Source organism: Crotalus tigris, unplaced genomic scaffold (genome assembly GCF_016545835.1).
Source record: "Crotalus tigris isolate CLP2741 ecotype Arizona unplaced genomic scaffold, ASM1654583v1 scf7180000017592.2434428, whole genome shotgun sequence".
NCBI classification, from domain to species: Eukaryota; Metazoa; Chordata; class Lepidosauria; order Squamata; family Viperidae; genus Crotalus; species Crotalus tigris.
In genome coordinates, this window is record NW_024096498.1 from 1317571 (window position 1) to 1344210 (window position 26640).

At 37.4% G+C, this 26640-nt stretch overlaps 1 protein-coding gene across 4 annotated transcripts in view; it reads left to right on the plus strand.

Moving 5' to 3' along the window:
• Window positions 1–26640, plus strand: part of TRAPPC13 (trafficking protein particle complex 13) — a 32685-nt gene that overhangs the window by 3350 nt on the left and 2695 nt on the right. For 2 of the 4 annotated variants that reach the window (XM_039365076.1, XM_039365068.1), the window contains exons 2-10: window positions 11482–11550; window positions 12977–13076; window positions 15030–15114; window positions 16757–16884; window positions 17032–17104; window positions 18406–18450; window positions 20633–20650; window positions 24391–24524; window positions 25843–26041. In XM_039365076.1, the coding sequence (XP_039221010.1) occupies window positions 11482–11550; window positions 12977–13076; window positions 15030–15114; window positions 16757–16884; window positions 17032–17104; window positions 18406–18450; window positions 20633–20650; window positions 24391–24524; window positions 25843–26041 (851 nt within the window). The remainder of the gene's footprint in view (window positions 1–11481; window positions 11551–12976; window positions 13077–15029; window positions 15115–16756; window positions 16885–17031; window positions 17105–18405; window positions 18451–20632; window positions 20651–24390; window positions 24525–25842; window positions 26042–26640) is intronic. The other 2 variants (XM_039365091.1, XM_039365082.1) reach the window with 1 other exon arrangement.

A 26640-nucleotide genomic window follows, 5' to 3' on the forward strand; every position in this document is an offset into this window, starting at 1 on the left:
GAAATTAGATTCTGGCATCAACCCGTCCATCATGGTGACCGGCAAAATTGTAGCTCTGCAAATAAAGACTTTAGGAAACATGCCTGAAAGTTCTTTGAAGTGCTTCATTAGTTGGAACCTGTGACATCATGCCAGAATCCAACACTCTTTTCAAACGATCTGCGTCCCGAACTCCATCAGCTGCCTCTATGCCTGAGAGGAGCTGGCAAAGTTTCGGGGAAGATCTCATTATGGAGAGAGAAAGATTGCCTGAGACCAGCCCCGTAGCTGCAACAGTTTCCCCCGGGGGGAAGGCGACAGCCAGCAAGCCGGGGGAGAGAGAAATTTGGCAGATTTCCCAGCTGAGAGCGAAGACTTCAAAAGCAGAATGGACAGATAACACAGTTATGGGTGAGTCGTTGGAAAGATTTCAAAACTTAGAAATGAAAAACAGAAATCAGCTCCTACAAAGTGAAACCTACAGCCCTTCTATTGCAAATGTTTCTGCCATGGGCTCCAGCCCTGAGAGAGAGAATCCCAGTTTGAATCCTCTGCAGCAAAGGGGAAATTGGATTTCCAAGCAAGGGGCTGATCCATGTCCTCTGAACTTACCACAGCTAATAGAGGCCTTGCAATGTCTTGGGGCGGTACAGAAGCCAGGAAATCAGCAGCTGGGGGGAGAACAGCCACAGCAAGGAGGTAGGCTACAGCCCCCAAACGTGCAACCCCTGGGCATAAATCTGCACCCAGGTTGGGGCCTACAGCAACTGGGGTGGCCACAAGAGCAGTGGGGAGCCCAGCAGGAAGCCTGTCAGACCCTGCCTTCGTCGGCCAGAGACCCCAACCCTGAAGAGAGGGTGAGTTCCAGTCTGAGGCACCTGCAGCAATGGATAGATGGGTTTCCCCAGCAGATGAATGATCAGCAGCAGCAGAGGGCACCACCACCCCCTGCAGTCCAACAACAGAGAAGACCACTACAACCCCCACTTGCGCAGTCACCATTGGGAGGCCTACGGCAGCAGGGGGTACCATCCAACCCCGCTGGCCAGCAGCCATGGAACCAGCCCCAGTGGGGGCCACAGCAGCCTGTGTTCGCACCACCCTTCAATGCAACCTTTAATGGGGACCCAGAGAAGCTGATTTTTTTTCTCAACCAAGTGCATTTTCACTTGAAATGCTGGGCCTATCTGTACCCGGAACCAGGGGCCATGGTCGATGTTATTGCGTCCAACCTAGAGGGAGAAGCATCTGAATGGCTGAACCATTTATATAGCGAGCAAGCCCCCGAATTGGAAGATCCCCACCACTTTCTTTTAAGTCTGAGAGAACGATTTGAGGACCCATCCATTGGCCTCAAAGCAGCAGGACAAATTCACAAAATAAAACAAGCTGGGAGGCCTGCCCTGGAGTACGTGCGAGAATTCTGCAAGATAGCAGGTCGAATAGAGGGGTGGCCTGAGCAGTCCCTCATCCATTTCTTCATTGAGGGATTAGACGATACCTCTCTCAGGCCTGCATCTATCGAGAAATACCTGATCGGCTTCAGGAGTGGTACCAGACAACCGTGAAGCTAGATGTTAAGCTCTCTCGCTATAAAAAGCCTCCCCCACAGGAACCCGAACAGCAACCAGAGCTACCTGGACAGCAATCACCCCCACGAAAGCCTTCAACTACTGCAAGGGCTGAGAGACCCAGGCCACCTGCACGCCCTTCCTTCGAGTGTTTCCGGTGTGGACAAGGAGGACACCGAGCGGCCACCTGTCCAGTCCCCTACCCTCGACTGCAGAGGAAGCCAGGACCGGCAATGCAAAAGAAACCTGCTCAGCGGTTAACGAGAGAAAAATCCAATCGACTCACGCGAGAACCAGTTGCCCAGGTTACACCCCACACACAGGAGGATGCCAAGACTCCAGGTGGACCTGCCCCTGCTCTTCCCTTCTTTGATAGCGATGATGAAGGAGAAAATGACCCAATGGTGAGTCGACAAATCCTGCCTTTTTCACTGGCCGCCAAACTTATAATCCCTAAGTCTGGGGCACAAATAGACTTAAACGTACTAATTGATTCGGGATGTACCCGCTGCATTATTAGTCTGGCGTTTGCCATGAAAATGGGCATAAGGGCAAAACAGCTTTCCAAACCGATGTGATTTGAGCAAGCCGATGGCTCCCTGATGGGAGGGACTCTGGGAGTTTATTTGTTTCCTGGTGGCTCCAAAAATGACCGAGGCAGTGATCCTAGGACTAGCCTGGTTGGACAAATGGAAGCCGTTTATCTGGTGGGAGAAAGGAATGAGAATTGTGAGACTACCTATAGGGCCTGATCCCCCCATTGATTCAACAGATGTTACTGGGCATCTTAGGCCACCCAATGAGCGAGCGCACATGGCCGCCTCACTGACTCCAGGTGAACCAGTCATCCCCAAAGAATACTTGGACCTGGCGGAGGTGTTCAGTGAAAAAGAATGTGATGCCCTACCCCCTCACAGACCCAATGACTGCTCCATCGAACTGGTGCCCGGAGCCAAACTCCCACGTCCGAGGATGTATGCTATGTCCCCCCTCGAAATGGAGGAGATGCAGCGATATGTGAACAAGAACCTAGCGAGGGGGTTTATTGAACGGGCCAAATCTTCCGTGGGAGCCCCTGTGTTGTTCAAAGAGAAAAAAGATGGGTCTCTTCGTCTCTGCGTAGACTACAAGGGACTCAATGCTGTAAGTGTGGAAAATAAATACCCCCTCCCCCTTCTAAAGGATTTATTGACCCATCTGGCTAAGGGGAGTGTCTTCACTAAGTTAGACCTAAGAGAGGCATACTACCGGGTGAGAATAAAAGAGGGAGACGAGTGGAAAACTGCCTTCAACTGTCCAATGGAGAGCTATCAGTTCAAAGTCATGCCATTTGGACTACAGGGGGCCCCAGCTGTATTTATGCAGTTGATCAATGAGGTTCTACATAATCACTTGTACAAAGAGTTTTGGTGTATCTTGATGATATCCTGATATACAGCACAAATATGACTGATCACATAAAGCTAGTGAGAGAAGTGTTAAAGAAACTATTGAATGCCAAGCTTTATGTCAAATTGTCAAAATGTGAATTTCACCAAACCCAATTAGACTATCTTGGCTATCGAATTTCCAATGAGGGTATTGAAATGGATCCGGCCAAGGTGAAAACTATAATCGAATGGCAGCCCCCAAGGACTCACAAACAGCTCCAGAGCTTTCTGGGTTTTGCCAACTTTTATCGTCAATTCATCCCTTCTTTTGCCGAGATTGCCCTTCCTCTTACAGAACTACTCAAAACAGGCAAAGGAGGAGGGAAGCCACGACCGGGCCAACCACTAGCACGGACAATGAGCTGTCAAACAGCTTTTGAGAATTTAAAGAGACTATTTGCCGCTGAACCGGTTCTAAAGCACCCCTGCCCAGGGGAACCCTTTGTGATTCAAGCCGACGCCAGCGATGTGGCGGTTGGAGCAGTGTTACTTCAAAAGAACAAAAATGGGATCCTGCAACCCTGTGCCTACACCTCTAAGAAATTCACTGAGAGCGAGCGAAGATGGGCAATCTGGGAGAAAGAGGCCTTCACAATTAGGTGAGCGCTATTGAACTGGCGACACTAGAAGGGAGCAAGGTGCCATTTGAGGTATGGACAGATCACAAGAACCTAAAGGCACTGAAAACTCCTCCCAAATTGTCACCAAAGCAAGTACGGTGGGCACAGTACTTTAACCGCTTCAACTTCACTCTAAAGTACATACCAGGAGGAAAGAACTTTCTAGCTGATGCGCTATCCCAGTTACCCCAGTGAACGAGAGCAGGTTAACGAGGCAATTATTCCCAATCCACAAACTGTCGCTCAACTTACACCTCGCAGGGTCCCCAATCCTGATGACCCTGGAGTGAAGAAAATAAAACGAGAGCTCCTCACTGACCAATGGTTCAAAGATAATCAAGCGTCCCTAACATGCAGGGATGGCTTGACTTACAAAGGGGGGAAGTTATATTTGCCAGAAGCGCTCCGTCTTAATGCTCTCAACCACAGCCACGATGTAAAGCAGGCTGGACACTTTGGATATTTGAAAACCCTACACCTCACCCGCCGGCAATTCTGGTGGCCGGGGCTGAAAAAGGATGTGGAAAACTATGTAAAAAGTTGTACTGTATGTGCCACAATGAAAAGAATCCCGGGGAAAACTCCTGGGTTACTGCAACTCGTGGCAGACCCTTCTCAACCTTGGGAAGAAATAGCTATGGACTTTATAATGGACCTACCTGAAAGTAAGGGAAATACTGTCATCTGGACTGTGATAGACCTGTTCTCGAAACAGGCTCATTTCATCGCCTGCAAAGGACTCCCATCTGCCCAACGCCTGGCCAAATTGTTCCTGAAACATATCTACCGGCTGCATGGTGCCCCTAAGCGAATAATCTCAGACAGGGGGGTGCAATTCACAGCGAAGTTTTGGAGAAATTTCCTTACATTGATTGGATCATCTCAAGGGTTATCATCTGCTTTTCATCCAGCCACCAATGGGGCTGCTGAAGCCGCTAACAAAATGGTGGAGCAATATCTTAGGTGCTACGTTTCTTACCAACAGACGAACTGGACTGATCTCCTCCCTTTTGCGGAGGTGGCGTACAATAATTCCGTGCACAGCAGCACCGGCTACACACCTTTCAAAGTAGCCACAGGGAAAGAATTCAGCCCAATACCTGAATATCCTCAGTTGCCCTCCGCTTCACAGACACTTGATCAATGGGTGAGAGGGTGGGAAGAAGTTTGGAAAAACACAAAAACTGCTTTAAAAAAGACTTTTGAAACCTATAAAAAGCAGGCTGATAAAAAGAGGGCTCCCCAAAGAACATTCAAGTTGGGGAAAAGGTCTATCTGTCAACTAAATATCTACGCCTCAAATTGCCCAGCAAGAAATTGGGACCAAAATTCTTGGGGCCTTTCCCAATAGTAAAGGTCATCAACCCAGTCACAGTACAACTAAAACTCCCTAAACTGTTAGGGAAAATTCACCCAGTTTTCCATTGTAGTTTGTTGAAGCCTTATCGGGGCTCCACTTTGAGACCTCCTCCAAAGAAGGCACCTGGACCCCTCGTAGTGGCAGGGCAGACCCACTATGAAGTGAAACGTATTCTTCACTCCAGAATCTTTAGAGGGAAATTACAGTACTTAGTACAATGGAAGGGATACCCATTGTCTGAAGCCACCTGGGTGAAATCTAGTGAAGTGAACGCTGACAGATTGATCGAAAGGTTTCATGTGAAACACCCCAGCAAACCGAAAGATAACCCTTAACATATGCTTTTGTTTACCTACAGGATCTGTCCTTCTTGTAAGGGGGGCCGGATGTCAATGCTGCAAATACTGTATATTCTTGTTTTGACAATATGCAAAACTGTCTGGTAATTACTGGGTTAATACACAGCTTAGAGTGGGGGGGAGAAAAAACCCGGGAAAGAAAGAGGAAGTAAACTTTTGACCTTCACACTAATTGGATAATGTGACTTGTGACTGCAAGACAAGGGAGGGGTTTAGCAAGAAAAGGTTGATGCCAGCGACAGGAAATTAGATTCTGGCATCAACCCGTCCATCATGGTGACCGGCAAAATTGTAGCTCTGCAAATAAAGACTTTAGGAAACATGCCTGAAAGTTCTTTGAAGTGCTTCATTAGTCGGAACCTGTGACATCGGCAATATTTAGGGTTTAAAATGTAAGTCTAAGGTTCGCATGACTAATTCACGTAAATCCTGCAGAAGTTATAAGAGTGTTTGTGTCTCTAGCTGTAAAACAAAATTTTGCCACCCAATACATACTTTTGGAATCTCTGTATGCTAATAGATACTGAATTTAAAATTTCTTTTGAGTAGTCTAGTTAACTTTAATAAATGCCTTTATCAAGACCTATCACTATAAAAAAAATCTCAATATAAAACATGGACAGCTGTCTCAGTCTTACTTTAGTTATTTAGTGGAACCTCTAGGGAGCTGAGATGTTAGTAGAACATTAAGATGGGCTCAAGAAAATGCCCATTGTTGGATTACATTTTCTTTACTGTCATTGAGAAATTATGATAGATATCCAGATTAGAGTTTGTAGAAGAGAGGTTTGTTTGCAGTGCTCTTTTATAATGTTGGTCTATAAGTGCCGGATGATACTAATGAGAACAGCCCAGACTGAGCCATGTTAAGCCCTGTATGAACAAATAAAATAACTAGCAAATTTGGATTTGATTCACTTGAACTTCTAATTTTAGACTTTTATTAGTGACATATCTAAAGGTCAAATAAAGTAATAATAATAATAAAGTTGGAAGGGACCTTGGAGGTCATCGAGTCCAATCCCCTGCTCAGGCAGGAACCCTACCATTTCAGACAAATGGCTGTCCAGTCTCTTCTTAAAAACTTCCAGTGTTGGAGCATTCACAGCTTCTGGAGGCAGGTTGTTCCACTGGTTAATTGTTCTAACTGTCAGAAAGTTTCTCCTTACTTCTAAGTTGCTTCTCTCCTTGATCAGTTTCCATCCGTTGCTTCTTGTCCTGCCTTCAGGCGCCTTGGAGAATAGCTTGACTCCCTCTTCTTTGTGGCAGCCCCTGAGATATTGGAACACTGCTATCATGTCCCTCCTCATCCTTCTCTTCATTAAACTAGACATACCCAATTCTAGCAACCGTTCCTGATATGTTTTAACCTCCAGTCCCCTAATCATTTTTGTTGCTCTTCTCTGTACTCTTTCTAGAGTCTCAGCATCTTTTTTACATCGTGGTGACCAAAACTGGATGCAGTATTCCAAGTGTGGCCTTACCAAGGCATTGTAAAGTGGTATGAATACTTCATGTGATCTTGATTCTATCCCTCTGTTAATGCAGCCTAGCACTGTGTTGGTCTTTTTGGCAGTTGCAGCACACTGCTAGCTCATATTTAAGTGATTGTCCAGTAGGACTCCGAGGTCCCTCTCACAGTTACTACTATTGAGCAAGGTACCCCCTATACTATACCTGTACATTTGGTTTTTCTTGCCTAAATGTAGAACCTTACTTTTTTCACCATTGAATTTCATTTTGTTAGATAGCGCCCAGTGTTCAAGTCTGTCCAGGTCCTCCTGTATCTTAAGTCTGTCTTCTGGAGAGTTGGCTATTCCTGCCAGCTTGGTGTCATCTGCAAATTTGATGAGTTCCCCATCTATCCCCTTGTACAAATGATTGATGAAGATGTTGAAGAGCACTGGGCGTAGAACAGAGCCCTGGGGCACCCCACTACACACTTCCCTCCATGTAGATGCAGTTCCATTGATACTAAAAAGACCGGCAGTACTATTAAAAAGAGCCACAATTATAATAAACGACCTAGTTGTGTTCTATATAGTAAATTGCATGAGAATAGGATAGGATAGGATAGGATAGGATATAGGATAGAATAGAATAGAATAGAATAGAATAGAATAGAATAGAATAGAATAGAATAGAATAGAATAGAATAGAATAGAATAATAACTTTGTTGTCACTTGAATGTACACTAATCAGCAGACATTAAAATGAAATTTTGTTACATACAGCTCTCAGAGGATCACCACCTCCAATATACACTACATATATGTGTCAAAAATAAATACAGAATTATGCATATACCACATATATTATATGACACAAAGAAACAACACACTCTGGTTTAGATTATGTATATAAAAACAAATCTTGTGAGTTTACCAACGGATGGCATAGGGAACAAAGCTATTACAGAATCAGTTAGTCCTGCTAGAAATACGAAACAGACCGTGAAGTGGGTGTATGGGGTCTCTAACAATGCTTTGAGCTCTAAGCCCATAGCACTTATAAGCAATATCCTGAATACCAGGGAGTGAACTTCCTATGATCTTCTCGGCTGTCCTTACCATTCTCTGTATGGACTTTCTATCTGAGGCACTGCTGCCACCAAACCAGGCAGTGATGCAGTTTGTTGATTTCTGCAACAAATAATATGTCAGAAGAATATAAGTTCCTCCCTATATCCAGTTTAATCTTCAAATTGCGGAAGCACTATTTTAGACCACAGAACAGGTATCACTGATATATATATATAGTTTTCTTCCTAGAGACTTGAAATACTATATAACTCCAAAATATTTGAAATATTTGAACTGCGCTATATCATGGTTATTTATGCAGAGTACCTTAAAATTACTGTAAGATACTTTTAATAATTATTTCAAGAGATTCAATGAATTAAAAAAGAATTTGGGCTGCTTAAATCTGCTGAATGAAAGAATATTAAATTAATACATCTTTTGACTGCTCAATTTGCATTTAATGAACTAGCATCCATTGTTACTAGTTGGAATATTCTTTCAAAAATTCAAAATCAGACTTATTTTTATTGACTGCTGAAAAATAATTGAAGCTGGATAATTCGCCAGCATTTTAGAATAAAGAGAGGTAGTAGCCTATTTTGAAAAAGTAAATTGTCATATGTCTTAAAGAATGTCAGATATGAATACAATATAATTCAACAAAATATTCTTTTTGATGTTTATTAGACAGATGTTTAACAAGGGTTGGGCATTTATTTTTATATACTAGAAATGTAGTTGAAGTGACCTGATCCTGATATGGGCTTGTTTTATGGTAGCTCAAATATCCCAACTTTCATTAATATGATTTTGTAAAGTAAAATAAGGTTTAAAGATGTTAATATGATATTAAACCAACAACCCAAACTTGATATTTACTGAGCTTGGAGCATAGACCAAGAAGATGGTTTTGTTGCAACAAAACTGACTGCTTTGGAGGGAATCTGCTTTTCTAGTTTATAGAATATACTAGCATCAGTGGAATAGAAATGTACAGGTTGAGAGCCAAATCTGTTTTGGAGAACTTCAGACCTTAGATAGCTCAATTGCTGAGCTGGTTATTCTTATCCTCTTTTCACCTAGAATTTGTATCTCTGTTTTTCATATCTATTTTTAAAGTGATTTATATCTTTTATATTGTTGTTTTTACTCATATGTTGTATGCCGTCAAGAGTTGCCTTTGGTGAGAAGGGCAGTTATATAAATGTGATTAATTAATAAATAAAATGTTACACAAAAGAGAGTGATTGGGATCCTTATTTATTGGGACTCCTGCTGAAAAACTCAGTAGAAATAAATATTTTTTAGTAAGATTGAAGTTCATACCTTTACCTGTTGTAAAATAAGTTTCACTCTGTGAAACTAAATTGGTTTTATAAAAACAAACATAAAGCATATGTGAAATGAAAAGTCATATTCAAAGCAGTTGAATCATTGGATCTAAGTTCATCTGCCTAGCATTGTTTATATGGATAATCCTCGATTTACAACTTATTTGTTCAAAGTTACAATGATACTGAAAAAACCGATTTACAATTGGATCTCGCACTTACAACTCTCAGTGGTATGATCAGAATTCAAGCACTTGACAACCAGCATGTATTTACAATGTTTGCAGTATCCCAGGATCATTTGTGACCTCCCCAGTTGCCGTCCAACAAGCAAGTCAATGGGGGAAACTGGATTCATCTAATGATAGCGTGATTCATTTAACAACTGCAGTGACTTGTTTAACTATGGCAAAAGAGATCATAAAATTGGGCATGACTCTCTTAACCACTGTCTTACCTAGCAACATAAATTTTGGTCCAAGTTGTGGTTATAAGTCGAGGACTACCTGTCATGAGTTCTTCCCACTTGGCCATTCATTCTCTTGCAATTATGATATAACTGTTATATTATCCATACAATTAATAATAGGACTAATTATCTTCTTCACAATTTAGAGCCATTGACAAAAAGTGCCAGGAGCTGCTGGAATTTTCACCCCAATTTAAACTATAGAGGGAGAACTTCTGAATCACTCATTTGGAGGATTGGTTTAGCATTGTTGGATTTAAAAAAAAACTTGGTGTTTGGATGGTTTGTCTTATGTTTACCTAATCAATTACATGAATGATTGCTGCAGCTCTATACAGGTAGTCCTTGATTTACAACAATTCATTTAGTGACTGTTTAAAGTTACAACAGCATTGAAAAAGGTAGCTTATGACTGTTTTTCACACTTACAACTATTGCAGCATCTCCGTGATCATGGGATCAAAATTCAGATGCTTGGCAACTGACTCATATTTATGATGGCTGCAGTGCCCCAGGTCATGTGACCCTCTTTTGAGACCTCCTAACAAGCAAAGTCAATGGGGGAGCCAGACTCACTTAACAACCAGGTTATTAACTTAACTGCAATGATTCACTTACCAGCTGTAGCAGGAAAAGCCATAAAATGGGGCAAAACTCACTTAACAAATTTCTCAATTAGCAACATAAATTTTGGGTTCAGTTATGGTCGTAAATTGAGGACTACCTGTATGCTTGTACTGTATTCAGTGTTCTTCCTTCTTGAACTTGGTACCAATATTAAGCAGAAACTGAAACCTGTCAAAATGTTATTCTTTCTGTGTTTTGATTATAGAGATGTGTACTGCTGCTCCTTGGATGATCTCTGTTAAAATACATCAATGTTTTAAGGCATTCTAATTTACAAAGGATAGAATTTGTAGAAAATAAAATCTTCCAAATCTCATTGTGATGACAGATATTGAAAGACAAATGAATCAGATGTATATATTGATGCAACCATGAATCAGAACTAACTCATGATAACTCCTTGTATTAGTCGTCACCAACTTCAATGAAGAAAGCGAAGAAATATTAGACTTTCTTAGAGCTTCAATTACACCCCACTTTCCCCATTTACATAATTGTAATCTGGGAACAAAGAAGTAACAATAGCAATAGCACTTAGACTTATATACTGCTCCATAGTGTTTTACAGTCCACTCTAAGCAGTTTACAGAATCAGCATATTGCCTCCAACAATCTGGGTCCTCATTTTATCAACCTCAGAAGGATGGAAAGCTGAGTCAGTCTTGAGCAGGTGAGACTCAAACTGTCGAACTGCTGGCAATCGGCAGTCAGCAGAATTAGCCTGCAATACTGCATTCTAACCACTGCGCCACCAGGGCTCTAATTGATAAAATGGTATTAACAATAAAGACAATTTTGTTGTCTTAATGTTTAAGAAATTATGCTGCCTTTTATATTTGTTAATATATTCATTCGTTATTGACTGGCTTTGAATACTATTCAGAAAAATAGAATCATTACAGATAGATTTTTATATGAAAAAATGGAACAGTTAGAAAACAGCCACATATTATTTTTATATATGCTTTTTTCCATATATATTCTTGGATTTTGTTTTATACCTTTTCTATTTAGTTCATTTTAGAAATTACTTAGCAGGGAAATGTCCATCATTAAGTAAACACAGTATCTATACATACTTTTCTAACTCTAGCCCTACTCTATAAAATGCCAAGGGCAATGACTGATAAGTATTATATTTTTTGAAAATTATGGTTCCTATAATATTTATAGTCTATATTAAATTGAATTTGCTTTTTACATTCACAGTAATGAGATTGACCAAGCCTACATTATTCACCAATATACCAGTGACTTGTGAAGAAAGAGATCTGCCAGGTAAATAAAGTTATGTTTAAAAATAGCTAAAACTGTTTTTAATTGGTTAGTTGTTCTTACTTATACGCTAGGTACTTAAATTCTGGAAAAGTGATTTGGCTTTTATTTTAAAGCAGTAAGCTTTCTTAGGCTCTGCTGGAATATGATGTCTTCTTGTCACCCCTGCTACTACAGATGAGTAGGAAGTGGATGGGTGGACAGGGAATAATAGGCAAAGCAAGTAATATTCATTCTCCAGGGTAAATTATCCTGCTGGTTTTTGTTGCCAACAAAGAAGTATAAATATCTTTATAAAATAAATTTAACGTGTCAGTTTTTAGTTTATATAAATATCTGTAATAAATAAAACAAAGATAAACAAAAGGGTTTTTTTGGGGGGGGGACAAGAAAGTCCAGTTGCCTTTTGAAAAGCACCTTTGGCACAACCATAACCTGGATAATTGAGACAGCTTTTCCATCTATCAAATATGAAATCACCCTGGTGTTGGCTCTTTTGGTTTAAACGTTGACTTATATAATTAATAGTGTGTGTGTGTATGTGTGTGTGTAAAAATATATGTGGAGTCCTTGGTACTTTCTGAGCTTAGCTGTTTGCCTGAAGACATTTCATTAGCCAATTAGGTAACATGAGTGTTAGTGAGTATATAGGGTTTGCTCCCTCTTTATATGTAGTAACTTGCCCTGCTAATGTTGGGAGGGTTCTCCTTGGTAGTTTCTTGATTTTGGTATTTTCTGCTTTATTGTTTGCCTGGTGTTAATCTCTGCTTATTTGGATGTTGGGTGTTAGCTGCTTGAAAATATGTGTTCTAATCTTTTAATTTCATTCTTAGTTTTTTTATTGTCTTTTTGGAAAAGTGTGTAAATTTGCTTTATTTCTATGTGTCTATTGGTGATTGATTTGTCTGAATACCAAGCTTCCAGGAATTCCCTAGCATTTTTAGATCTAGAGTACTGACAGCTTCCTACCTGAAACTGGTTAAGGTTATTCATGTGTTGTGAAATTAACATTTCAATGTGTCTTCTAACTGCTAGTTGGTATTCATGAATGTGCTCTGCTAGTCTTCTGCTGTCTGTAGTATGTATGATTGTTTCTTTGATGTATGATAATGTTATCCTTTTCATATAGCCTATGTGTTTCATAGCTTTAATACATACTCACACTAATGATGTTACCTAGTTGGGTAATGGAATGTCTGCAAGCCCCCCCCCCAAAAAAAAAACAATCAAGCACAGAAAGCACCAAGGACTCCACAGTTTAATCCTGAGCTACAGATATTCTGTTTTATTGGTGTATGTATGTGTGTGTGTGTGTGTGTGTGTGTGTGTGTGTGTGTGTGTATATATATATATATATATATATATAAAACATTTTTAATTAATTTGCATTCTAAATAGGGCTGACTTGACATAATTCTGTATTCTTCAGGAGATCTATTTAATCAATTAATGAAAGATGATCCTTCTACTGTAAAAGGAGCAGAAACCTTAATGCTTGGAGAAATGTTGACATTGCCTCAGAATTTTGGGTAAGAATTTGTACATAGATTTAGATTTATTGAGTTAATTAATTATGCTATCTGACTACATACTTAGTTACATTTTTGAGAGGAGAAATCGCATAAACTAATTCAAATACTATTTTTCCAAGACTATGAAAAGATAACGTATGTTACTAACTTTTCAGCACAAGAATATCTGCTTTATTTCTGGTTAATATAACAATAATTTTTCATTTCCCCTCTATCTTCCCTCCCTCTTTTTCCCTTTCCCTTTTCTTCAGTTTATTATCTTTATTCAAAATAAATATACTCAATGGGAAGCAACAACAACAATAATGAGCAAGAAAAAAAATCTGTGAGAAACATCTAATTCTCTTCATACAAGTAGTCTTCAAGTTATGATGGCAGTTAAGACTGGAATTTCCATCACTAAATAATGCAGTCATAAAGTGCAATGTCACATGACTGGATTACTTAGCAATGGCAATCCTGGTAGTCCTGATTATTGTTGTAGCCCAAAGGTTGGACAGGTCAATAGTAGGGAAGAAGCACCTGTCCTAGGCAAGCAGACTGTCAAGGGCAGCAGTGCTGCAGGCAGGCACTATGAAGCATGGGCAGCTATAGGATGCTGCCAGGAAGCATGGAAAGCTATAGGCAGGTGCTACACAATGTGCGCAGGCAAAAAAGTGGTGGGAGCAGGAGCAACTTCCAACTTCTGGCTTCCCCATTGACTGTGCTTGTGGGAAATTGGCAGGGACTGTCAGAAATCACAATCACGTAACCAGGGCTTACTGTGACATCTTAATTGCAAGTTGGGCATTGAATACCCATATCATGATCACCTGGCTGTGGGGATGCTGTGATGACTGAACCTTTGATGATTGGTTGTAAGTCCCCCTCGTTCAGCACTATTGTAACTTTGAAAGACACTAAACAAGTGGTTGTAACCCAAGGATTACCTGTAAGTTTCTTTTCCCTCGCTGCCCACAACACAGCTGTGTGTACATATAGTATTCTGTATATATGATAAGATGGAATATGATCTTTGAACTCTCCTGCAATAATAAATTTAGGCTTTTAAGGTTTCTCTTTTTCTTTGTTACAGCTGTTTTCTAGAATGAAATGAAATCTTTATATTCATTTTTAGTAGTGCAGTGAGACTCTTGAAATATTCAAACATTTTTATATTTGAAAGCATTGACCACTGTGGGAAACATCCTGCATTCTGTTTTGCACGGTGGTCCACCAGTTGCAGCTTGGAAGTTCAAAAACTATTTATATCTTATGGTATGATGGATATGATATAAATAGCTTTTTCCTTATATTGTTTCCTAGCAACTAATATGCATGGGCAAGAGTGTGATTATTGGCTTTATTTACTATGCATGTTTAATTTTTTTTAACATCTATGTTACATTCTTACACATTTTCCATATCATCTGTTTTTATTAATTCTGCTTTTTCTTAATTTATTTTCTGTTGGTTTTGTCATACAACAAAGTGCTGTAGCTAAAATCTATATAAGACACAGGTTCATAAATAATTACAGGTTTAATCAGTTTCATCAGTACTAACTGCATTAGCATAGCCTTCCCCATCTTCAGGTTGTTAGACATTAAGTGTCAGAATCTCTAATCCAGGGGAGTCAAACTGCTGGCCCATGGCCAGTTGCATCATATGGAGACTGTACCCACCCTAGCTCCAGCAATGCAAAAAAAAGTCACAATACGTCGCGACACATCATGTGACGTGGCAAGTTTGATACCCGTGCGCTAATCAATTACATTATTTGGGAACTCTATAGTATTGCAGACCAACATATCTGGAGGTCACTGACCTGGGAGATGTCTTACAGAAACTTTGGAAATCTTTCAGGGGTGGACTATCTAATGACTGAACATAAAAATGAATCAGAGAGATAGAGAAAGAAAAAAAGTAATTTTTAACTTTATTATCTTTTCCTCCTTCCTGTTTGAACAGAAATATATTCTTAGGAGAAACATTTTCCAGTTACATTAGCGTTCATAATGACAGTCAGCAAGTTGTAAAAGACATTTTGGTAAAGGTATGCTTCATTTTCTATAATCACTCTTAATACATTAAAATTCTTCTGTTTGTAAGTTGTAAGATTATTTAGTCCACAAATGTGAGAAAATATAAAGGCATGTTTTTTTTTTCTTTTAGTAGGAGGATTTTCAAAGAAAAGCTGGAAAATACCTTTGTTCTGCATTTTTTCTTTCTTTCTTTAAAAGTGTAATCCAATGGAAGTTCTACCTTGCAAGCTTTTTGTGTAATAAAACATGGCAGGGACCGATTGGCCTCAGTGATGCTTTTGTAGCAGATCTTCCCAGTACATTTTGCCCAAGAATTTACTTATGAGTAAACTGTTATGTAAAATGCTAACAGTTTAATATCTTAATAATCAGTTATTGTTGGAATTCTTTTCTTCTTTGAATGAAAATTTTCTACTTAGTGAATGTCTGGATTTTGAGTTTATATATTATTTAGATTTATGGCCACTTTTCTTTCATGAATTCAAGGCAGCATACTTACCATTCTTTCCACTTATTTTTCAGGGGAGGGAAGGGGCTTCCCCAAGGTCACTTAGGAAATTTCTGTGGCTAAATGCGAACTTAAGTCTGGTCTCCCTGGTGCTCTTCCAGCACCTTAATCCTTATATCTCATCAGTTCCAGCTTAACTATGACCGACTTAAATGTATTAGCCAGAATTAATGTAAACTATATAGTAGATATATGTTAGTTTTACTACTAAAGCAAACTGGGCAAACTACAGTTCAGGGATTATCTGTGTCCCATGTGTCTCCTTGTTTTGCTAATTCCGAATGCTGAAAAATTAACAACATAATTTCCTGACATTTTCAAAGGAGTAGTAAATGCATGATAGCTGTGCTGTAAACTATAAAATAGACATACTGCAATTAAAAACAAAGAAATGCCACCAAACTATCCCATAAACCCAGCCCTGCCAACAGGTGATGGGCCACCTGCCAGCCATTTGCAGAAGTGAAGAATCAGTGCTCAGTCATTGCAGGGTGCAAATATGGCTGACCGCCTTCACAGCATTTATTCTTTTATACAGTTTTCCAAGCAGCAAAAGTTTAACATGGCAATAGTGTAGCAATAGCATTTTATTGGTTAAACTCCTTACCAATCCTTAAGAAGATATCAGCTAGGAGGCCCCAAATAGGGAGCAGTTTGCTGCTACATCCTGTTGGTGTAACCTAGCTGATATCAGGAAGGTGAGGTCATTGTACCAGCCTGGGGTAGTTTCGCACATTGCCATGGTGATGTGAAGGGATGAGATCATGTAGAGAGAAGAGGCATGCAGGCTTTGGAGGAGGCAGTTTGCTACTCCCGACCTCTACCTGGCCCCTATCTCTACACAGAAGTACAGTTCTTGACCACCAAATGCCAGTTTGTTTTTAGGCCAGGAAAAGTCAGGTTTCATAATGTAAGTAAGTCATACTTATAAATATGACCTTAGTAGAATGCTACTGAGTATGTCTTGTTCCATCTGTAAAATGTGAAGATGAGAATTTTCTAATATAACAGTATTGACTTCTGTTATTCTCTGAGCCAATCTACAATTTTAATATAACACCATTCATTTCTATGGTTGTCTTCCAAAATTTATTTACTCTTTTATTTAATGATTCTTATTTTTTTGCCTTTGTCCAACTTCCAAGGCTGACCTACAGACAAGTTCACAGCGCTTAAACCTTTCAGCCTCTAGTGCTGCAGTGGCAGAACTGAAGCAGGACTGTTGCATTGATGATGTAATCCATCATGAAGTAAAGGAAATAGGGACACACATGTGAGATATTTATATTTTCTTATATTCATAACCACATACTCATTGTTAATACTTTGTAATAGATAGGTAGACAGACAAATAGATAACAGATATGCATTGTCCCTAGCCCAAATAGTTAAAATCCACTGAACTATTTGTGTCTTTCAGTTTGGTATGTGCCGTAAGCTATACCACACAGACTGGTGAAAAGATGTACTTCCGAAAGTTCTTCAAGTTCCAGGTATTGAAAGTACAAGCTAGGGCTTGACACTAACTGTCAGTAGTATCTCTTTATTCTGCAATCTCTCTTTCGTATACCTTCTCAACATTGTATTGAATGTTTATAAGATAAATCTGGGAGGGGAGAATGTTCAGGTTGTATTTAAAATTAGGCTTGTTTCACTACAATGTATCACTCCTAAAATAAACTACCAGGAAAAGGGTTTGATGCACATGAAGAGGGGGATCCAGAGGAGTATGCAGTGCTGGACCAAAATTCCATGATTGTGCTGGTGAGATACTAAGTAGTTTTCATCACTATGTTATTCATTGTGTAAAGCTCATACATATGGGCTATTTTTTCAGACTAAATATTACATTTTTTAATCACTACTTAAAAATAGATGAGGATAGAACAAAATTAGATTACATTTAATAAAAAATTAAGGCAAAATTGCATATGTTCTCTTGTATTCTAGAGTCTACTCATTTAAGGCTGGAAGATGCAACCATCCATTGAGACTCAATAACACCAAGTTTAGGAAATCTCTAGATTGTGTACCTGACTGTACACAAATAGTATAATATTTTCTGAAGATGATTGAAAACTTCTATCCATACTGGTACTTTTTTCAAATAAGCCCAGTTTATGACACAAAGGTTTCATGGAAAGCTGGGCTTACTTGAAACAAAACGTATTGAACCCACATAGATAAAAATGCTTGATCTTTGTATAAATCTTCATAACTTTTTGGAATTGTAATAGAATTGGGGACAGCTTGAGCTTTGTGAGAATGCTGAGGAAGGGAGCATTGACAGAAAAAGATCCCTGATGAAGCACTTCTTAAGTGTAGGGACATGGAGGATTTTTTTCCGTCCCACCTCTTATTGAAAGAGCAGATATTAATGATAGAAGACAGTTGATTGACTGTGAGGAGGGCCTTCTGATCCAGGAAAAATTGCATTTGGTACACAAGATGTAATTGTCTGAATTTTGCTCTTTGACAAGCAGCTATGAGTTCAGGAAAACTTCCAAACTGCATTCTAGTTAAGCATGAGAGAGTAGAACCCTTTCCAAAATTAAAAGAGAAAATTCATTGGTCTCAAATGACATCCAAACTCACAGCTATTCACTCTTGCTATAATTGTATTTCAAACTGTTCTTCCCCATCTAGACTCTTACAGCCTCCAGGCAACAGCCTTAATGGCATCTTCTGTTTGACTCGTATACAGTTGGACTTAGAAAAACAAAAGCCAGTAAAATTAATACCAGTGAAGGAATCTAGTAAATTTTCTGTTAGTGTTTATTATTTTTTTCTGCAGGTCCTTAAACCACTAGATGTTAAAACTAAATTCTACAATGCTGAGGTAAGTAGTAAAAATTGATGCCTTTAATGTACAGTAATATAAGGAAATTTCTCTTAGGAATGGAAAGTGTTATTTTTAGCCAGGTGTCAGGATTTTTTTGTGTATCTCCTGCATGAGATAAACTAATAAGCCCAGCTTTTTTATCAACATGACTTTTTAGCCAGCTTCTGCCTGTACTTGGGTATCTTCTTCATATAATAAGGATAGTAAGGATCTTTTGAATATAATTATTTTTATGGATTAAGAGAATATCAAACAGATAATATCAGAAAACTAAGAAGAAAATCAAACAAAAAGAAAAGTAAAAAAAATGGTTTTAAAAGTAATTGAAAGAATAGTTCATTTAATTAGAGCTTATTTTGTTTAAATCTGTGTCAGATATCCCCAGCCATTTTTGGCCCAAATAGCACATTTTGAAGTTTGACAGCACATCATATCACTCTCACAAAATGATGAGAGTGTGGTGGCCATGCCCAGTGATAAAATATCAGTGTTGCTGTGGTTTTTCCTGAGCATCTTCAGAGAAGGAAACACAAAGGATTTGAATGTTGTGCTTTTGAAACCAGCAATCACTGGAGTTGTTTTATTAAATCTTGCTAACTTTTCTTCTGTAAATATATGTATCAGAAGTTATTACATTCTTCTAAACTTGGTTAAATGATTCAGGTCCTAACTATGGGGTACAGCCTGATACCTTGAAAGATACTCTTTACTACCTTAGGGTTTTTTTCCCCCTGCCTTTTTCAGCATTGTATTTTAGCCCCATTTTTAGAATGCTTCTGTGTGTATACAAATCCATTCATTCATGTACATACAATCATACAATCCAGACATTCCTATAAATAACAAATTAGCTTATTCACTTTTTTACATCAAAGAATCTAAATAATTTAATTTAAATTGAAAGAATCTAAATAATCAATACAACATGGAACCTAAGGGGCATCAAATGTGTCTATGCCTCTGGGGACCGTGGTATGATGTTGTATGCATGAAAGATGTGCAAAATGGAGATGTCAATCCTGACAATATGTTTAGATATGTTGGGTGTATAAAATAGCTACCTAATAGGTTCTGTGACAATGGAATATCTGTTTGAGTGAGTGTGAGGGTGCGCATGGAAGGGTGTATCCCTAATTATAACTGAGCAAAAATTGCTGAGTAAATACAATTTACTCCCTTTTTAATCTACTCATTTATAATTGCTATTCCAATATAATTATATGTTTTGACATGGGGAAAATGTTGAAAGTATTGGGTATTTTTACTCAATATTTCTCCCCAAAGGTGGACCTGTATTCAGAATTATTACTTAGAGAAGAATGGTCTTAGCAAGCAAGAAATAAAATTTCTGTGATTTTTCTCAACTCTTGCCTGCTCCATAGCATTACTGCCTCTCCTGGCACCTGCCAAATTAAAGAGAAAAAAAAACTGTGATAGGAAACAAAAAATGGACAGTCATGCTCTTCTGGCACCAGACTGTTAATCTTATTTTCATAGGTCTTCTGCACAATATTTGCAGAATATGAAATGAATGAATGAATGAATGAATGAACGAACGAACAAACAAACAAACAGAGGGCTAAATAACAGTTTCATACAGAAAAAGAAAATATGCTTCAACAAATTAAAGTAAGTTGAGAAAGAGAAGCCAGTTTCATGTTTCAATGAATGTAATTGAGTGGAGGATGCATTTTTAAAATTATATTTCCTCAACCATGCTTCCTGTAACTTTGCACTTGGTTGTATGCTTTAAAGAGGAAAGTTATCTCTAAACATATATGGTTTCTCTTATGGAAATCTTCCATGTTGAGAGACAGTATAGAAGATGAAACCCTAAAAGAAAAGAAATCCAGATATTTTCCATGTAGAACCTCTTTCCTGAGCATGTACTAGTTTACCAGCAGTGTGTTCATTGTGTAATTACTGTCTTTATCATTCCACATAATTTTTCCTTTGTTATACCATTTGCTGGCACAAGTCTTATTTAAAAGTCAAATGTCTTATTAGTGATCCTTTTCATTTTACTGCAGTGTACATTTTTCTCTTACTAATGCTGTCTTGTTAAAATACACAAAAAAATGCAAAAATATGCATTTTATTTGAAACGTGGTTATCCTCCTCTTTTCTTTAACATTTAACCCTAAATTCTCTAATGTTTTTCTTTTTATTTTCCCATTAGAGTGACCTCAGTTCTGTGGTAATTTTTATTTATTATTTATAAATATGTATGTATGCTTGTCTTCTGTTTGTCTTTCTGCCTGTTACTAACATTTTGTTCAAATATAATGGAAAAGCAATGTTTGCTGTACTGACCCATAAATATTGCCTTTTGCTTTTTTTGTTCTGGAATTTAAAAAATATTGGTGAGGGTGGGGAAAAAACAGTTCTCCAAATGCATTAGCTCTTTCCTTGTTATCCATTGCTTTCATGAGTTTTCAGTAACATGCTCTCAAAAACAAACAATTTCCTTTTTTTTTTTTTGCTTGAACATAGAGCAACACATGATATTCTCAAGGTTCATTACATTACTACAAGATTATATACATAAGGCTGCTTGTGTAACATGGAAAAAAACACAATTTTTAATTGGAAATAAATTCACATTCTAGGGAATACAGTATATGCTTTCATAATTTTTAAATATAATAACATTGGAAAATGTCCAGAAGCTAAAATCTATCTGAAAAATTCTGAAGCCAAACAGTAATTTGAATACATTTTTTGCTATTTGATAGTGGTCTTACATTTTACATGGTCCTCTCTCATGACTAACAAAGCCAGAATAAATTATGCAAAATGATAAAGAAAGTATGTAAAATCAAAAGGATTGGGTGGAAAAGATTAGCAAATATTTTTCTGCTGACAAAAATAGAATGTTTGCTTTGTGGGGTTTTTTCACTAAAGGTTTTTTCCCCTCCCCCAGTTACAAAAGTTTGGGACAAATTGAAACCTACAAACTGCTATGAAACATATTTTTAGAACATTGTGGCAAGCAGAAGGTGTTTTTAAACAGAAATCTGTCAGCCATTTTACTTCCTCTTGTAATTTTTTGTATCCAGGCAAGTATTCAAATTTCTTTTATGTATATATCTTGTAGTTTCTCTCAGTTTGGATGGCTTGAGGGAAAAAGTGCGTTTTGTTTTTTGAGTAGCATGAAGTATATGCACCCCTTCATATAGGCTTATATCATATTACATCATGATTAGGTTTCTTTTACCTATTTTTTTGTGAAGACACTGGATTGGAGGAGAGAGTCTAAGATTTGTTGCATTTTTCTTCACATGCTTATGCTGCTTTCCAATCCTAAATGCATGTGGCAATGTTTACTATAACATTATTGCAGTGTGATTTTATTTCAAATTTTAATATATATGGTGGAATCTACAAATTTGTTATGAAACATTTTGCTCTAATAAAGTTACTAGTAAGATTAATCAGTTCTTGCTTCATTGTATTCTACTTTGCTTTTTCATTATATTACTTGATTTTGCTTTCTTCCCTCAACTGAACTATTGCTAATTTTTTGTTAATGGATTCTGTTTTAAATCTACTAGAGGAATATATGGAAACCACAGAGATTAGATTTAGTGGATTTATAAGATATTATTGCAGAATAGTAGAATGTTTTGAATATCAGATACTGGAAAATGTGGGAGCAATTAAGCTCAAATGCTTAAGAAGCAAAATAACTGAATTTGTCACTGGTGTTTTGCTTGACAAAGGCTGCATTCAAACACAGCTCTACATTTTTAGTATCTTCATGACCTCTTGAATTCCTTGAATTCTTCCAGTGTGATTAGGAAGGGGACAAAATTGACCATATTTTAGTATGGCATCCAAATCTTTATCTATCTTAACTATGGGTAATGCAAGTAAGCCATAATTAGTGGTGTAAAATTAAATTGATTCTCATAATTGTAATTAATTTGAAGTATTGCAGAACTTAGAAAACCTAGGATTGTGTGCTAATCTAAAATGGGAAGAAGAGCTCTGAACATTTTTAAGGTGCACCTGAAAGGAAGGAGTTTGCAGTCCCAGTACCATATGCCCTGCAATGGTTTTAATAAGGTTATTTTGGGATTTAGTATTAAAATCCAAACTGAGTCTATTTTTTTCTTTTTTTGCTCATCTCAAGTCAATATCCAGGAATATTTGTTGTTCAGTTGCTAAATGATATCTGACTCTTTGTGACTCCATGGACCATAGCACGCTGGGCTCCCCTGGAGTTTGCCCAAATTCATGTTCATCCAGGGATATAATAGGCTAAAATTTACTGTGCAGTTTGCTACATGCTTACATGCTATTCTAAATAACTTTTTACACATTAGGACTCCAAATCCTTTAAAAGAGATGTTTTGCAATGCATGGGAGCCCATATGAACCTCTTTTTTTGAATCCTCAAAGCAATGTAGTCTTTTTTTACATATGTGCAGAGACAACCAGAAGCATCTTATGAAGCAGCCATGTGAGAAGGGTTACTGCAGATTTCAAAGGCCTTTTTAAAAAAAGATTTGCCTAGAAAACATGCTGTGAATTTTCCTTGCATATGTTTTGAACAGCAAGGTGTGATTAGGAGACTTGATCAAGTAGCTATTTTCATCTCTACCATGCTAGCCTCTTTAATCATCAACAGGTTTTGATTTCTGCTTGAAAAGACTAGCTTCTTTATTTTGCTTTACAGCACTAAGCTCTTGGAGAAAATGAAAACATAAAGAATTATTTTGCTGCTAAGAGGAATCATGCAGTTCACATGCAAACATCCATGAATCTCTGCATCCTGCTAAATTATTATAATTATTTTTAAAACATTGAATCACTTTTACTTGCCACTTAATGATTTATAAATATTTCAATCCTGAAGATGAATAGTTTTTGTTTATTTTTATTATGCTCCTTCTGTGTCTTTTACTTCACATTGAAATGATATAATTTATTGATGAAGTCTGTTCATTAACTCTATTAATGAACTTAATTAAATATATTAATATCTGAACTAATTAATATAAGGAGATGTACTAGATTACATTAGTGCTACTCAGGTACTTTTGCATTCTGTCTGTGAAGAAAATGACCACTCAAGCTAATATCCTTTGCATATTTACCTAGGGAGTTGATTTAATTGAAATTAGATCAAGTTGAGTTCACACACATAAAGACTGCATCTGCTGCATGTTTTTTATAGTATGTCTTTGTAAATCTTTGTGAAAGGTGAGAACAAGCTTAGGCTTTTAAAATACATGCATTTTAGTCTTGAAACTGACAACTAATCTTATTATGCTAAATTAGTTGTTTTGGTAGAGTACACTAGTGTCAAACTGTTCAGTCATGAAAATAAAAGATCACATACTTATTATTGGAAGTCTTAGAGCAAGAAATAACATAATAAGAAATTAACCTATGTGACAATATTAGTTTGTAAGAGCTTCAGAAGAAATTCATAGGAATAAAATGTAACAGTAAATAGTGATTATAGCATTTACTGTACCAGGGCTTCTGGGATAGTTGGCATACTTTCAGAAACAGTTGCAAAGCTCCTCATTAATAATCCCATATTTTCTTTGTATGTAGTCCGATGTATCACTGGCACGGCATCTGTACATATGCATTGCAGTCATTTCTCATTTCTTAAACATACTTTTCTTTTTTGATGAATTCTGAATTGATGTGATTGTAGATCAATATGCAGAACTTAAGATATTATTTCTTAAGAAATTATCCCACACCTATTGTTCAGCACAATTCCAGTTGACTAACTTTTTTGCTTCTATTGCTCTTCTTTGAGATGAAGACTTTTCTCACATTTAATTACTGTGACTTTGATTTTTCAGGCATGAAACTAACTGCGTATGTGGTTTAATGTTTTTCAAACCTTTAAAGTGCTGGAACTTTTCTCAGTTCAGACAATTCTTTATTTAAGCATATTCCTTGATTTTTCAGACTGATGAAGTGTTTTTGGAAGCTCAGATTCAGAATATCACAAGCTCTCCAATGTTTATGGAGAAGGTATCCTTAGAACCGTCTATTATGTACAATGTAGCAGAATTAAATACAATCAACCAAGGTAGGGACAGGTAAGAGACTTGTTTGTAGCCAGTCTTATTTGAGAATACTGTATTTACATTCACTTATAGAAAGCAAAAACATCTGTATCTAATTGGAACTGTTTTTATATATAGGCTCTGTGTACTGTGCCTCCCTATATTAGGAGTACTGAGGGCACTTTAGCATCAAATTGTCTATTCTTTACATTCTCTTCCTTTCCCTAGGTTAACCTTCTTAGGTTATGAGCTAAGAATCACAAATGTTATGGTTGTGATTTTTTGGCACCCACTCACATAAGTTTGCATTTATGAAGAACTAGATTATAAAAGATATTGATCTACATTAACTAAAATGGACTGTTATGTAAAAACCCTAACCGCTTATTTAATTAAAAGTTTTTGCAAGATGAAGAGTCTCTCTCACTGGTAACAGAAATAGAAATGTGTTTTATATTCCTAAGCATTAAGTTTTTTATCTGTGTATGATGTGATACAAACTTTATTAGTAGTGCTGGTCTTTGGATTACAATACCTCATTCAGAAATAGAATAAATTTTATGTCTAAATATTCTGCATGTGTTAACATGTGAGGAAAACTAGTATTTTAGAGATTTTTTTAAAAAAAAATCTTTAAAACTTGGAATTTTTTAAAAAAAACATCTTAACTGCCACCATCTTTTCAATTCATAGATTGTAGTACATAACCAAATATATATATGACAAACAGGCTTTTAACATTTATTATGTGTTGGTTATTATCTTAGCTTTCATTCTGGAACACAACATTATACAACGTTCCATCTTCCTATTTTTGTCTCTCAGCAACCTTTTCTGAGATAGGTTGGTGTTAGCTTTTTCAGATAGAACATGAAACAGGACCAGATGATGTAATGTTACTTTACTGTAAGGTTGTACTGTAAGGTTACTTTAACAGAAACTTGCAAGTCTGAAAGGGGAAGATTCCTTTTGAACCTCATTTTCCACCTATTATGTGGCTGTGGGCTGTGTCATTTCTTATCATTTCCTAGTAGGCAACATCTCTTCTCCCCCTGCCCCGTCCCTCTTCTCCCAAGGCACTTCCACTTACCTTTACAGTTGGGATGAGAGTGACCAAGCTGAAGTCATTTGGTTACCTTCCATGATTAGGCTGGAGAACCTTGGTTTCCTCATGCCAACCCAAATATTTAACCCCTAAAGAACAAGGGCTTCAAATTTAATTTTGAGTGATTTTGTTTTCCTTCTCTTTGTGTCAATTTATTTGCCATATTTGTAGACTGATTCTTAAATGAATTATCTAGAAATCTAAATCTGAAGTATAAGCTAAGGTGAATTTTTACTTTCCCTCTAGTGTGTCAACATTTGGTACAAGAACATACTTACAACCAATGGATACACGCCAGTATTTATATTGTCTGAAACCCAAGCAGGAATTTTCAGAAAAAGTTGGTGTTATTAAAGGTGTAACAGTTATTGGGAAGCTCGACATTGTATGGAAGACAAATTTGGGTGAAAGGGGAAGGTTGCAAACCAGCCAACTTCAAAGAATGGCAAGTCCTTTTTTATGATATTCTCTTTGAAGAAAGCTAAGCTGCATTTTCTTTGCTGTGAACACAAGGAAAAATAGTGAAGAATCTGCTGACAATTCACACTGAGCATGATGAATATATGTTATACATGATAAATTAGTGTCTTAATATTTACCTATATATTTTTCAGAAAACACCTTTTTAGGTATATTTGAGCATCTTTTTTAATCTTCAAGAACAATTTTTAGAAGTAGCAAAAAGCCAATATGTGTTTTTTTTTTCATTTGTCATCTGTTGTTAAAGAGTTGGAATGAACACATCCCTTATTCTTCATTATTTCATTGTTTTCATTCCACAAAATGGCCCTGTAGGATGATGGCCATTTGCTTAAGTGCCTTTAAAAGGGATTAGACAAATTAATGAAGCATAGAATTATCAGTCTGTAATAGCATGGATGTCTCAGCAGAGCCTCTGTATATAGAATCAATATCAGATGCTAGGAGGCAGCTAGTAGGAGAAAGCTATCACCTTTGTGCCTTGCTTGCAGGTTTCCAGAAACCATTAGATAACCAGTCCATTGAAATCATCGTTGAAATAGGAATGTTTTTGTGGTCTCATGC